Raw genomic sequence first — 15,999 nt, 5'->3', positions numbered from 1 at the left:
ACTCTGAGAGGGAGAAAATACATTTTTCTCCCCAAGCCTCACTGAGTACCTTCACGTGGTGAGCCCATTGTATTAACATCTATACCAAATCTCAGCAGGCCAACACTACAGAGGAAGTATGGTAGGACGGGGGAAAAAAGGATTTATACTGGCCACACATTGCCCAAGATCAAAAGGTGCTCACCCATAGCTTACACACTAGGACTACTGATGGTGGTAGCAAAGGTGTTAAACCTTCAGGAGAAGATAGCATCCCTGGTGCAGCAATCGGCTATGGTGAAGGTGTTCATAGATCTACTGCAGCAGGATATAAACCACAGAAAATAATGAAAAAGTTAGGAGGCCTAAAAAGTATTAAGCAGACTCCTGAAGATAAAAAAGGAGATAATGTACTGCTATTATTATGCCACAAACCCTTTATTGGAATACAGAGGGTACACAAAGAAAGCTCACCAAAAACTGGAAGAAAGAGGAAAACAGAAAAGCTGCAAAAGGCAACTGATGCAAATTTAGGATCCCTGACTGGACACATTAAAGAAGCACCCAAGTAAGGACATTCTAGAACAGCTGAACAATGCTGCACAACAAAGGGATACAGAGAGAGAGGAATGCAGGAGGACAAGTGCTGTAGACTTTGGATGAGGCAATAGGGTAGGGCCATATAATAGATGAGGCAGAGATGAAGAGAGGTGATCTGGATATGCAGGAATATGAGACAAAAAAATAGACAAAAAGTCAGCTGAGGAGGAAGAAGAAACACAGGACAAAGACCCCAATGAATATACTGGGTTCCAGAAGAGGGAAAGATCAAGTTGAATTTAACAATTAGAGGTAGTTATTCAGCTCATGGCAGTCAGCGGTTTTTGAGCAGCTTACAGCTGTAGGCTGAATTAACCCCATATATTCAATGCCAATCCATGTCTGGGCTACACCAATGTGCTTCATTTCTTTGAAGGCATGAATAAACATGTTGATAAAAGTGAGCCAGTTGATGTAGTGTATATAGATTTTCAGACAGCTTTTGGCAAAGTTCTTCATTAGAGACTCCTGAGAAAATTAGAGTTATGGGATAGGAAGTGTTGTTGTTTTGTGAATTAGGAATTGGTTATTGGGCAGAAAATAGAGAGTAGGGTTAAATAGCCATTTCTTTCAATGCAGGAGGGTGAATAGTGGAGTGCCACAGGGATCTGTACTAGGACCAGTACTATTTAACATATTTAGAAATGATCTGGAAATTGGAACGACAAGTGAGGTGATTAAATTTGCAGATGACACAAAACTATTCAAGGTTGTTAAAACACATGCAGACTCTTCAAAATTTTAGAAAGATCTTAGGAAATTGAAAGACTGGGCATCCAAATGGCAAATGAAATTTAATGTAGACAAATACAAAGTGTGTTCAATTCTGGTTGCCGCATGTCAAGAAAGATATAGTAGAATTGGAAAAGGTGCAGCGAAGGGCGACTAAAATGATAGCGGGGATGGGACGACTTCCCTATGAAGAAAGACTAAGGAGGCTAGGGCTTTTCAGCTTGGAGAAGAGACGGCTGAGGGGAGACATGATAGAGGTATATAAAATAATGAGTGGAGTGGAACAGGTGGATGTGAAGCGTCTGTTCACACTTTCCAAAAATACTAGGACTAGGGGGCATGCGATGAAACTACAGTGTAGTAAATTTAAAACAAATCAGAGAAAAGTTTTCTTCACCTAACGCATAATTAAACTCTGGAATTCGTTGCTGGAGAACGTGGTGAAGGCGGTTAGCTTGGCAAAGTTTAAAAAGGGGTTAGACGGTTTCCTAAAGGACAAGTCCATAAACCACTACTAAATGGACTTGGGAAAAATCCACAATTCCAGGAATAACATGTATAGAATGTTTGTACGTTTGGGAAGCTTGCCAGGTGCCCTTGGCCTGGATTGGTCGCTGTCGTGGACAGGATGCTGGGCTCGATGGACCCTTGGTCTTTTCCCAGTGTGGCATTACTTATGTACCTATGATGCACATTGGGAAGAATAATTCAAAAGCGAAGATACTTACCTGTAGCAGATATTCTCTGAGGACAGCAGGCCATTCATTCTCACATATGGGTGACATCATCCATGTCACCCAGTGCGAAGCTTAAACAGCTAAACATAGCTTTTTTTGAGCACGCGTGAGTGCCTTCCTGCCCGCCGTGAGAACGCAGGACCATCAGAACAATTATATAGTACATCAAAAAAGGAGACAACTCCAAGGGGAGGTGGGAGCGTATATGAGAATGAATGGCCTGCTATCCTTGGAGAATACCTGCTACAAGTAAGTACTTCACCTCCTAAACTGTACCACTTCCTTGGACTTTTCCAGTTGAAATGCATGACCCTATCTGCCAAATTCTAAACTATTTTTCAAGATCCACTAGATCCCTCCTCATGATATCCACACCATCAGGGGTGTTTACCCTATTACAGCGTTTGGTATCATATAGAAAGAGGCAAACCTTACAGAGAGCCCTTCTGCAATATCACTAACAAAAATGTTAAGAAGAACCAAATCAAGAACTGATCCCTGCGGCACACCACTGGTAGCATCCCTTTCCTTGGGGTGAACTCTATTTACCACTACCCTCTGTCATCTTCTGCTTAACCAGTTTCTAATCCAGTCAGTCACTTTAGAGCCAAGAATTTCCAAGCATACCTGGATTGGTTGCCTATACAAGTTACATCTTACAAACTCTAGAGGGAAGCTCTCTTTAATACAATGCAAATACTACAATGAGCATTAGCAGTAAATTTGAGAGTGAGATCACACTCCACATATCCTGGATTAAGAGTAAGGTTCATTACTGTCATAGTAAGCACAAAACTAACCCATTTGGAGATGTTGCCACCAAGATAAACCAAAGTGACACCTCTGTGGGAAAGCATTTTTCGGGTTTAGAGCATTACATCAATGACCTAATAGTCGGAATCCTAAGGCAATCCAATAATGTAAGACCTTTGAAATTAAGATGATGAAATATTTTGCCACCAACAAGGCAGGGCTTAACAAATATCTGGGTTTCCTATCACATTATAAAATTATACTGCTTTGCCACTTTCTGATCACCTATCCATCTTTAGCAGCCCTCACCTCTACTTTTCTTCTTGAGACTGTCATTGGTGTGTTTTTATTTTCCACTTAATATATTCTCATATTATCATCTTTTGCTCACATTATCCTGACCTGAAGAAGGTTCTGGCCTTTGAAAGCTAGCCATAACCCCCCCCCCCTCCCCGATTCTATATATAGTGCCGAGATTTCTACGTGGAAATCGAAATGTATTCCATTACAATGCATACAACCTAATTGGTTAACAAGCTAACCAATACCAATAATTAGAAGTTAACAACCAATTATCAGCACTAATTGACATTAATTAGAATTTACATGCACTACTTGCTAAGCATATTCTGTAAAGAACTGCACATAAATTCTAATGTGTACTGCCAAAAAGGGGGTCATGGGCATGGAATGGACGTTTTGTGGGCATTCCAAAAATTTACACACAGGGTTATAGAATACACCTGCTCCACACCTAACTTAGGGGCCGGGATTTACACCAAGTTTTCCTTGGCATAAATGGATGCGCCTAGAGTTTGGTGCTGGCATAGCCGCTAGGTGTATTCTTTAAATCTGCTTAGACATATTCTATAAACCATGCCTAAATCTAGATTATGCCTAAGCGAAAAAGTTTTTTGGCGCCAATTTTTCAGGCGCCATAAATAGAATATGGTCCAAAATGTATTTATTCCAATAAAAGATATTGTCTCATTTTCATTTTTGTTTTACTTGTTTTTATTGTAGAGGAAAGGGGGTATTAGTATGTATGAGGCAGAAAGTGGAGGCTAATTTGGTGGAGCCCGGTAACTAGGAGGTGAAAACCAGGTCAGGGGAAAGATTAAATATCAAAAATAGCTAAAGAAGATTGCAAATGATATGTCTCTGTCCTCAGGTGGAGAGGTGATAGAAGGCTGGGTTTGTCAAGGAGCAGCAGCAGTAGACAGTGAAGTTGTGGTGGGGGGTGGGTGGGATGAAGGTAGTGTGAGTTGTGCATCTGGGAAGGAAGAAGGGAGGGGAGAGATATGTGAAGATGCTAGGAGTGCATTCTGAACTAATAGACCTAGAGTGATTTAAAAAAGAGGCTAGGGCAAAGGTGGGATGAAATTCCACTCATTTTGTCTCATCCTCACTCTCTCTCTCTGACTCTTCCTGATTGGTATTTGAACTAGTCAGAAAATGTGAACTAAAATCTATTTGTGGATCATGATCTGTGAACCTCCCAACTAGTGACATAATTGCACCAAATATTTCACAGATGTAACCTGTGGACAAAAGCGGATGGTTGTGCCTAATAATGGAGTAACCCAGTCATAAGTACATAAGTATTGCCATACTGGGAAAGACCAACGGTCCATCAAGCCCAGCATCCTGTTTCCAACAGTGGCCAATCCAGGTCACAAATATCTCTTTAATCCCTCTTTAATCACCAGGGGAATTCCTCTTGTTCAGAACTCTGAGAAGACCATGGCTTTTAGAGAATTTTCTCCTTGATGACCATATTTTCTTAACACAATGCAATTTTGTCAACAACTGGAGAATGACTGTAGAACTTGGAGCTGGAATACAAGCTGTGTATTCAACAGCTCTGGCACCCATGGTGGATTCAGGCTATTTTCCCAACTAATTCAGAAGGAATGTTACCTTATGTTCACAAAGAATGTTATAAAATGTTTTAAATATAATATATAGTCTAAGACTCTCTGCTCACAGACTAGTCTTGAACCCCCAGAAAACTGCTGCCTGTTGGTTTATGGGAGGCCTCTGTATGCCCTCTCTATACCCTCTCTTGCACTGAACCTATTTGATACCTCCATCTCTCTGGCTGATTCTTTCCATTACTTATTACACTGAACTCAAATCTCAGGGTTCTATATCTTATGTCAACTTTGTTCTGTTAGGAAATACTTCACCCCTATTTCCTTTTTACGTGCTTATCCTATCCCTACTGGTCACTAGATTGGACTACTGTAACATTGCTTATTTAGGTTGTAGCTGAAAATCTTCAGTCCCTCCAAAATACTGCTACCCACCTTCTCTGTCACACTTGTAGGTTCAATCACATTACCCCCTTGCTGCAGAAATACCACTGGGTCCCTGTGGATCAACATATTATTCACAAGCTCCTCACTCTGACTTTTAAGGATTTTAGAGTGGGTGTCCCTTTTTCTCTCTCTAACGTCACTGTACCTTATTCTCCTCGACTGTTTCGCTTTCTCAGGGCCGCCAAGGAGGGGGGCAAAATTCCACAGGCCTGGGCCTCCAAGGGGGGCCCAGCGCTGGGGTCTCTCTCTCCTGCTTCTGATGGGACCTGGGTGATCATGTTCTGACAGGAGCAGGAGAGAGAAAACTCTGGTGCTGCGCCCCCCCCCCCCCTTGGAGGCTGGGGGGGAACTGGAGGAACAGACACAGCAGGCAGCTCTTCTTCACAGTCTGCCACATTGCCTTCCCCTGCAGCAGCTTTTCTCCTCAGACCACGCATGTGCGACCTGAGAGAAAAAGCAGCCACAGGGGAAGGCCACACCACAGAAGAAGGAACAGCAGAGCTGGAGGACGATCCCTTCTGCTGGCGGGCGGTAGCAGCGATCGGGGAGGGTGGGCCGGCAGTGGCAATGATCCTGGGGGGGGGCTGGCAGTGACGACGACGATGATCCTGGGGGGACGTCCTGGCGGGGCGGCCGACGATCCTGGGGGAGGGACCCGGTGGCAGTGGCGATCCTGGGGGGAAGGACCTGGCAGCAGTGATGATGATCCTGGGGGGAGGCCTGGCAGCGACGACGCTCCTGGGGGCAGGGGCAGCGGCCTTGTCCCGGGCCAGCTCAGTCTCTCGGTGGCCCTGTGCTTTCTAGATGACTTTCGTCTAGTTCTCCACAGTCCTAGAAATGCGCAACAGGAGAGAGTACTAGGCATCATGCTTTCTACTTTGTTTCTTCGTTTTTCTGGAATTCTTTTCTCTCCAATTGTGCAGAGCAATCATTTAAAACGTTTACTAAAGCCTGGCTTTTCCTCCTTATTAAAGTTTGTTTGGTTGTTTCACTCAGCACCCCAGTTTATTATTTCCCATGCCCATCCTGACCACCCCTCGTCTTTTCTTTTCCAAAGGTATTTACGAAATTGGAATGATTGTTTCATCTTTCCTGTCTAAATTTTGTAGTTCCTTTGCCTGACTTGATGTATGTATTGTTTTTTTATTTGTAAATCTCTGTGAACTACCAGTTAGGTATGTTGGTATATCGAGAATTAATAAACCGTAAAGCAATTGATCCTATAACAAGGTGCCTCCAGTTATGCCCCCAATACAGCACAATAGGAGCCTATTTTATAACAAAATTTGGGCGCCCAGGTATCATCATACTAGAGTAACCCAAAACTGCAGGTGCCTAAATAAGTAGTGGCATGGTTAATTGGGAGCCCTGCCCATATGTACACCCCTTTGCAGTTACATGCTATGGGTACAATTCAGTAAAGGGCGCCCAATGGGATATCATGAAATTAGCACCAAAAATCAAGGTGCCAAGCAGTATTCTATAACGGCACTTACACGGGTAAATGCCTTTACAGAATATAGGAATAAGGCACCACTTACTTACTACTACTACTACTATTTAACATTTCTAAAGCGCTACTAGGGTTATGCAGCGCTGTACAATTTAACATAGAAGGACAGTCCCTACTCAAAGAGCTTACAATCTAAAGGACAAATGTACAGTCAGTCAAGTAGGGGCAGTCAAATTGGGGCAGTCTAGATTTCCTGAAAGGTATAAAGGTTAGGTGCCGAAAGCAACATTGAAGAGGTGGGCTTTGAGCAAGGATTTGAAGATGAATAGGGAGGGGGCTTGGCGTAAGGGCTCAGGAAGTTTATTCCAAGCATAGGGTGAGGCGAGGCAGAATGGGCGGAGCCTGGAGTTGGCGGTGGTGGAGAAGGGTACAGAGAGGAGGGATTTGTCCTGTGAGCAGAGGTTTCGGGCGGGAACGTAAGGGGAAATGAGGGTAGAGAGGTAATGAGGGGCTGCAGACTGAGTGCATTTGTAGGTAAGAAGGAGAAGCTTGAACTGTATGCGGTATTTGATCGGAAGCCAGTGAAGTGACCTGAGGAGAGGGGTGATATGAGTATATCGGTTCAGGCGAAATATAAGACTTGCAGCAGAGTTCTGAACGGATTGAAGGGGGGATAGATGGTTAAGTGGGAGGCCAGTGAGGAGTAGGTTGCAGTAGTCAAGGCGAGAGGTAATGAGAGCATGGATGAGAGTTCGGGTAGTGTGCTCAGAGAGGAAGGGGTGAATTTTGCTGATGTTAAAGAGGAAGAAGTGACAGGTCTTGGCTGTCTGCTGGATATGCGCAGAGAAGGAGAGGGAGGAGTCGAAGATGACTCCGAGGTTGCGGGCGGATTAGATGGGGAGGATGAGGGTGTTATCAACTGAGATCGAGAGCGGTGGAAGAGGAGAAGTGGGTTTTGGTGGAAAGACGATAAGCTCGGTCTTGGCCATGTTCAGTTTCAGGTGGCGGTTGGACATCCATGCAGCAATGTCGGATAAGCAGGCCGATACCTTGGCCTGGGTCTCCGCGGTGATGTCTGGTGTGGAGAGATACAGCCAGGTGTCATCAGCATAAAGATGATACTGGAAACCATGAGATGAGATCAGTGAGCCCAGGGAAGAGGTATAGATTGAAAAAAGAAGGGGTCCAAGGACAGATCCCTGGGGAACTCCAACAGAGAGCGGGATGGGGGTGGAGGAAGATCCATGAGAGTGTACTCTGAAGGTGCGGTGGGAGAGATAGGAGGAGAACCAGGAGAGGACAGAGCCCTGGAACCCAAATGAGGACAGTGTGGCAAGAAGTAAATCATGATTGACAGTGTCAAAAGCGGCAGATAGATCAAGGAGGATGAGGATGGAGTAGTGGCCTCTGGATTTGGCAAGGAACAGGACATTACAGATTTTATAGAGTGCTGTTTCTGTCGAGTGTAGAGGGCAAAAACCGGTTTGAAGCGGATCGAGGATGGCCTGAGAGGAGAGAAAATCAAGGCAGCAGCTGTGAACGGCTCGCTCAAGTATTTTGGAGAGGAAGGGTAGGAGGGAAATGGGGTGGTAGTTGGAGGGACAGGTAGGGTCAAGTGATGGTTTTTTGGGGAGAGGTGTGACTACGGCGTGCTTGAAGGTGTCAGGGACAGTTGTAGTGGAGAGAGAGAGGTTGAGGATATGACAGATGGAGGGGGTGACAGTATGAGAGATGGTGTTAAGTAAGTTGGTGGGGATGGGATCAGAGGAACAAGCGGTGCATTTCGAGGAGGAAAGAAGGCGGGCGGTTTCCTCCTCGGTGATATCAGGAAAGGAGGAGAAAGAGGCCAGGGTTGGTTGGTTAAGGGAGAGGGTTGAAGGGTGAAGAGGAGGAGGTGGCTTGGTAGTGAACTCAAGGTTGATCTTTTGCACCTTGTCGCAGAAGCAGTCTGCCAGTGATTGAGGCGAGAGTGAGGGGGGTGGGAGCGGAGGGCACTTTGAGGAGGGAGTTAAGGGTGGTGAAGAGATGACGAGGGTTGGAGCTGAGAGAATTGGTCAATTGAGTGTAGTAGTCCTGTTTGGCAAGGAATAGGGAGGACTGGAAGGAGGATAGCATGAATTTGTAATGAAGGAAATCTGAATAGGTGCGAGATTTCCTCCAGAGGCGTTCAGCAGATCGGGCGCAGGAGCGAAGGTAACGGATGCAAGGGGTCAACCAGGGCTGGGGATTAGTGCGCCTTGCGGGACGGGAGATGGATGGTGCGAGGGTGTCAAGAGCAGAGGAGAGAGTGGCATTGTAAGCGGAGACAGCCTTGTCGACAGACTCGGAGGACATAATGGAGGGGAGGAGATTAGAAATACCAGAGGATAAGGTGGGAGGGTCAATAGCCTGGAGATCCCTGGAAGTAGTGGTTAATGTTGGGCGGGGCTGAGGGGGGGTGAAGAAGTGTGAAGGTGATCAGGTGATGATCAGAGAGAGGGTGAGCTGGAAGAGGAGAGGATGAGGTCAAGACAATGGCCATTTTGGTGAGTAGGGGTGGTGGAGCACAGCTGGAAGTTGAAGGAGGATGTTAGAGTGAGGAACTGAGAAGCATGAGAGTTGGATGGGTCATCAGCGTGTATGTTAAAGTCTCCGAGAATGAGGGACGGAAATGAGGGGTCAAGAAAAACAGAAAGCCAGGCATCGAAGTCACTTGTGAACATGCAGCCGCAATCACGTCATGTCAACAACTGGTAAGTGTTCACAACTATGTGATACCACATTTGTGCATAATTTACAGTATTCTGTAAGTTACATGCATATCTGGTAGAGCCTGTCCACGTGAACACCCCTTTTCATATACGGGCTGAAGAGAACATGGCTAGCATGTATGCAGGTAAGTTCCAATTAGTGGCATCTCTTACCCGCATATGAGCTAATATTATGCAGTTATTTGGCACCATCCCATAGGCACAAATTTATAGAATTGCCTTCTACAGCACTTATTCATGCACTTACAGTGTTTAGGGTGCTTATGCATGTAGGTGCTACTCTTCTGTGCACCGCGGGTTTAACTATAGCATTGCCTTCATATGACTACCTGAAGCAAGGGCAGTTCCCAAGGTGACGAGGAGTGGGGGAACTGGGATTTGAACCCTAGCTCTCAGTCTATTGCTCTAACCATCAACTGCTCCTTCTCTAAGTTTTGCTACTTTTTCTCTTCTCAGCTATTTACTAATCCTCTCCACCTGGCACAGCAGCTGCTGCTGCAATGGAGCAGCTCAAAGGCTTCTCAGAACGCATATATCATCTTTTATAATTACAGCTTGGGGCTCACAGCACAGAACTGAGAAACCAGGTTTTAATCCCTCCTCTGGCACAGTCTGTTAACAAATCCTGAAGCCTTCCTATGCACAAACTGATAATAGTAACCTATTCTGAAAGTCTCTCACATTATTTATTTTTACGGAAAAGTGACATTAACCTCCTAATTCTATAAAACTTGCGTGTGCCCAATTTGCACATGCAATTTGATTGAATAACAAGCTAATTAGCACCAATAATTGGCTTTTTAAAAAGCAATTATTGGCACTTAGATTTAATTAAAACTTACGCACCTAAATTTTATGCACAAGTAAAAAAAAAAGGGCATGGAAATGGTAGGATCATGGGTAGAATGGGGGCGTTCCTAGCATTTACACGCATTGTTATAAAATACGAGGGTTATGTACCCAATTTAGGCATGTACATTTGCACCACGTTTCAGTTGGTACAAATGGCTGCGCCTAAAGTTAGGCATGATCCATAGACATAGGTGCTAGTCTATAAACCATATCTAATTTTAAGTGTGACTTATAAAATAGCGCTTTTTTCAGTGCCGTGTACAGAATTCACCCCTATAAGCAGGGCTGTACAATATATATCCATATCAGTCAACACTGAGATTTAATTCATGATGAGGACTAAAAGTATGTAAAGTACATTGGATGAAAGAGATTATGCTTTTGCAAGAAGCACCCACTATCATAGCAGGTTCTTTCCTCCCAATACAGCTTCACCCCAAAACACATAAATTTCTTCAAGCACGGAGCACTGGGAAAGTATGTGTAGTCTTGTTGCATGTACTACCATTAGATAGATATTCATAGGCTACACATGGGATGAACAGTGGAGAAATTCTGAAGCATATTAATAGGCTAAGAGCTTCCAAGTTACCCAGTTCCAGGATGGAGATTTAAGGCCAGTCCTGGATTTCTGACAGTCCTATCTTGGTGCATTATGGATCCATAGCATTGATATTAATAGGTAAAATCAAGGACTACAACTACCACACTGCATTAGGATGTAAATTCAAAACCTACACTAGCCAAAACGTCTCCCTCCTGGAACTGGGTAACTTGACAGTTCTGGGGCAACTGTCAACAATGAGTCCTCATCATTCAATTTCCAAATGAATACTTTGATGTTGGCTCATTATTAAGATGGAGGAGTAGCCTAGTGGTTAGTACAGCACACTTCAATCCTGGGGAACTGGGTTCAATTCCCACTGCAGCTCCTTGTGACTCTGGGCAAGTCACTTAACCCTCCATTGCCCCAGGTATAAATAAGTACCTGTATATACTATGTAAACCACTTTGAATGTAGTTTCAAAAACCACAGAAAGGCAGTATATCAAGTCCCATTCCCTTTCCCATATGAAGACTAAGCATTTTAGAATCCCAGGCTAGGGATATCAACGTTGACCAACATTCTCCTTCCTTTTATCTCTTCCTCTGATTGCTATTCTAAAGAAAGGTGCTGCGAAGAGACTGTGGAACAAGGCTGCCTAAACCAGTCCTGGACTACACAACCAGTCAGGTTTTCAGGACATCTGCAATGAATATGGAAGAGATAAATATGTATACACTTTTTTTTCATGCATATTCAGTGTGGATATCCTGAAAACACTGTGTGGTCACCAAGACCGGTTTTGAAAACCCTGCTGTGGAGGGACACACCATTAACAGGAACTGAAACTCCTGTACTCCTCCCAGTAACCTATCATCTTTCTGGAAGGGTCTGCAGATTTTGTATGAGATGTTCTTCTACTACTACTACTACTACTACTATTTAGCATTTCTATAGCGCTACAAGGCGTACGCAGCGCTGCACAAACATAGAAGAAAGACAGTCCCTGCTCAAAGAGCTTACAATCTATGTTCTATTGGCATATAATCCAGTATAAAGGAATTATGATGTTCCAGAGTTGCTCTTGTGAATTACTTTTCAAGGGGAATCATGCCACTCAATCAAGCATGCTACTTGCATGGAGTGAAGGAGTAACCTAGTGGTTAGGCAGCAGGCTTTGATCCTGGTGAACTGGGTTCAATTCCCACTGCAGCTTCTTGTGACTCAGCGTAAGTCACTTAACCCTCCATTGTCTCAGATACAAAATAAGTACCTGTATATAATATGTAAACTGCTTTGATGTAACCATAGAAAGGCAGTATGTCAACACCCATCCTCACTTATGTCCCATTATATTTTGAGTATTATCTTGAAAGGGGCCACTTCTATAGCTTATCTTGACACATCAAAACCCTAGAAGATGTTCAGGCTGTATGCAGAATACAATAAAATTAATTCAACACAACCCATAATTCCAGTGAGAAATGGGAAAAGTTATCAAAATATATAATGCAATTATGATCAGTTACAAAAATGAAAAAAAGATCAGTAATTTCCACACTGTCTAGAAACACCTGAGCTTCTCGTGCCATCTGATGAAGCAGCATCTCATGTCCTACCTTTGACACTTGGAGTGGTAAGTTCTTCTCAGATCCCCCATGTAGTCGGAAGCCCCAGGGGCCTTCTCCAGAAAGGGTGATGAGGACCTTGTCATCTGCTCCCATGACCATTGTTTTTCCTTCACTAAAGTTCACTATATGACAGAAAGCTGAACAGGTTTTAGAAGCTCCATCTCTCACACTTCTTTCTCTCTTTCAGTGCTGCTCAAGCTTCTCTCTTCTTACCCTTCCGCTGTGTGTGTATGTGCCTCACACCCACATGCATAAGACTAAAGTTCTGACTGATAAGTCTGGGTCCCCCGACCCTTCTGAACTTTGAGATTATCTGCCACTGTACTTGCTTCTGATTGGCTGTTTGGCTTCACTTTTTGATGAGGAGCCAGTAAGTATCATCCTGAACACATGCCTTGTCAATCTTCCTGCCTTCACCCTCTCTTGTCACTGATGCCTCTCATAGTTTGGCCAAAAATAGCTCCCTCCTGTCTTACCATGGGGCTCTCTTTCACAGACTGAAGCCGTTTAATTTTAGAGTGCTTTACTTTCAATAGCTTTTCCATTAGAATGGATCTTTATGTTTTCTGTTTAAGTTCCTATGTTGAGCCCAGGGTGAACATCTGTTCAAATTATTCAGGAAACAGTGCACTGGGAAACTATTTTTGTAGTCACTGCACCTGTAATTTCCAGGATAAGAATCCTGTTAGATGTTTTTTTGTGACTAATACAAAAATGTTTCGAACAAGTGAAGTGAGAGAAGAGGAATAATAATGCAAGTTGTTTATACTGCCTCTTGCACTAAACTTTGCAGATCAGAGGTATGTGACATTCCAGTTTAAATAAGATATTAAAAAAAAACAATTTACCAGTATCTTTCATAAAGTCATAAGACCATTATAGTATGTTCCTTCTGGGTATGGGTATTGGATTTCACTGTTAGAGATAAGAGTGGTGATATGAGCAAGGAAGAACTGGGGAAGGCAATAGTAGTAGCTATAATACCTAATGACTGATGGCAGGATGCATAAAAGAATAAGAGGAAGATATTAACCTGTATCTCCATGAATTCAACCCAGAATAAGCTTACATCTGCTCCTTGCAATAGGTAGGCAATAGCATATCACAGGGTTTCAGTGCATGCCCTGTGTCACCTGTGAGCCATGAGATCAGATAATGAGCATTATAGGTAGCCAGGATATGTACAAAAATATTTGAGGCTTGATTCACCCTAAATTCTTTTGTTCTCTGAAGGGCACACAGTGAAAATCCTCAAGCAGTAACATAAAATAAAACAAGTATTCAAGAAATACTTAAAATATGAAATACATAACATGACTCACAGGATATTCAGCATGTGCAAGAGTGAGAGGTATCTTACATGATCCATTTATGCCCTCTATGCCACCCAGAGAAATGTCTACAAGCAACCACTTACCCAAATACAAAACACATCTTTAATTTTGTCTGCAATTTGTTGCAGACAGCTCTCAAACCCAAACAATACTCCTGATTTCGAATGGCACCGGTCCAGCCAGAGCCCATGAAAAATCTTTTTTTTTTTTTAACTTTAAATTTTTATTAAAAATAATAATACAGTAGACCAAATCAACAATTAACCCATTAACACACAAGTTGACTTCAGCGGCCCTCAATGGAGTCATCACTTACAACAGTTCATAACAAGAGAGGTGCTTCTTGTAATTAACGTAACTATGAAATATATTTGATTGGGAAGGAAGCAGAGCTGTGCTGTTCAAGTAGTCAGGATGGAACTGTAAATAGACAGGTTTTGAACTAGGGACGAGGGGGAATAAAAAACTCTCTCCCATGAAAACTCTTAATGGGATACAGATTCCCTACAAATTTAGTAAATCTCCATTCCCCATCCTATATAATAAAACGCACCTCCAATATTCTGAAGCTGACTGCATGGCTGAGGCATTCCTGCTCTCTGTATCCATCTCCTGAATTGACATCACGTACTTCCGGGTTCGTCACAAGCAGAAGAGACAAACCACACGAGGTTTCTTGGCTTCAGAATGTTGGAGGTTCATTCTATTAAATAGGATTGGTCAGTTCCTTGAAGCACAGCCAGAGCTCAGGGTCCTGCACAGTAACACTCAGACACCAGAGAGAGGGAGGGAGGGGGGACCTGACACCAGAGAGGGGGGGAGGTGTCTCTGTCACAAATACACTCTGTCTCTCACACACTCTCTCTCACAGTCAATGTCTTTCTCTGTCTCACACACTGTCACACACTCTATGTCTCACACTGTATCACATTCACTCTCTATGTGTCACAGTCACTCACACACTCTCTTGGTCTCATAAACTCAGTCTCATAGAGAGTCTGTGTCTCACACACACTCTCTCTCTCGCACACACTGTATCTGTGTGAAACACACTCTCTCTCTCACACACTGTCTCACATATGCACTTGCACACACTCTCATTCTCACACACACACTCTCTCTCACACAGACACACTCGCACCCAGACTCACTCTCTCTTTCACACACTTGCACATTCACTCTCTCACACACAGTCACTCTCAGATACACTCAAACATACACACTCCGAGGAAAACCTTGCTAGCGCCCGTTTCATTTGTGTCAGAAATGGGCCTTTTTTACTAGTTTCTCATAAATAGGTATTCCATTTCTGTACTTCATTACACATAAAACAGGACTCTTGAATTTATCTCTTTTTACAATATTTTATAATACCCTGCATCCTTTTTCAATACCATTTCTTTTGTGCTTTCATTTTCTCAGGATAGCCTGAAATGAATAACAGTACAGTGAGCAAGCAGAGAAAGTTCATTGCTCAATGCATAGAGAACAAACCTTGCAAAAACCTACATTTTTGACAATTACAAATACTGCATGCCTTTTAAATATGGCAAATCCAACTATCCTACGTCTCTAAATTCCAGATTGCCCTAGTGTAATCTGTAACAAATAAGTGCATATTCCTTTAAATCATGTGCTCAGGTCAAGAGGCCTTTACTGTAGAAAATGAATAAGGTTCTAGGCAATTCCAGGGAGACCATCTCAGAAGAACAAACATCTTCTCTGTTGTGTTTCAGAGTCAGTATGAGGAATGAAACTGAATGAATTCCTTGCTTCTGTCTTTACGGAAGAAGATGTAAGAGATCTGCCTGTACCGGAAATGGTTTCAAGAGTGATGATGCGGAAGAATTGAAAGAAATATTGGTGAACCTGGAAGATGTACTGAGCCAAATTGACAAATTAAAGAGTAGTAAATCAACTCAACTGGATGGCATACATCCAAGAGTACTCAAAGAACTCAAGCATGAAATTGTTGATCTGCTGTTAGTAATATGTAACCTGTCATTAACATCGTCCGTAATACCTGAAGATTGGAGGGAGGCCAATGTGACACAGATTTTTAAAAAGGGCTCTAGGGGTGATCTGGGAAATTATAGACTGGTAAGCCTGATGTTGGTGCCGGGCAAAATAGTGAAAATGATTATAAAGAATAAAATTATAGAATACGTAGACAAACGTGGTTTAATGGGACAGAGCCAACATGGGTTCAACTGAGGGAAGTCTTGCCTCACCAACTTGCTTCATTTCTTTGAAAGCGTGAATAAACATATGGATAAAGGAGAGCCGGTTGATGTAGTGTATCTAGATTTTCAG

The 15,999-nt window shown here is 43.2% G+C and overlaps 1 protein-coding gene across 1 annotated transcript in view; it reads right to left on the bottom strand.

The window, feature by feature from the left end:
* Nucleotides 1-12,603, bottom strand: part of SYNPO2L (synaptopodin 2 like) — a 143,110-nt gene extending 130,507 nt beyond the window's left edge. Inside the window, exon 1 of the mRNA XM_030203399.1 lies at nucleotides 12,341-12,603. Coding sequence (XP_030059259.1) covers nucleotides 12,341-12,451 — 111 coding nt within the window. The 5' untranslated portion in view covers nucleotides 12,452-12,603. The remainder of the gene's footprint in view (nucleotides 1-12,340) is intronic.
* Between the last annotated feature and the right edge of the window lie 3,396 nt (nucleotides 12,604-15,999).

Source organism: Microcaecilia unicolor, chromosome 5, assembly GCF_901765095.1.
Source record: "Microcaecilia unicolor chromosome 5, aMicUni1.1, whole genome shotgun sequence".
In the NCBI taxonomy this organism is placed as follows: domain Eukaryota; kingdom Metazoa; phylum Chordata; class Amphibia; order Gymnophiona; family Siphonopidae; genus Microcaecilia; species Microcaecilia unicolor.
Note: the sequence above shows the minus strand (reverse complement) of the source record. Positions and strands in the feature narration are given on the sequence as shown.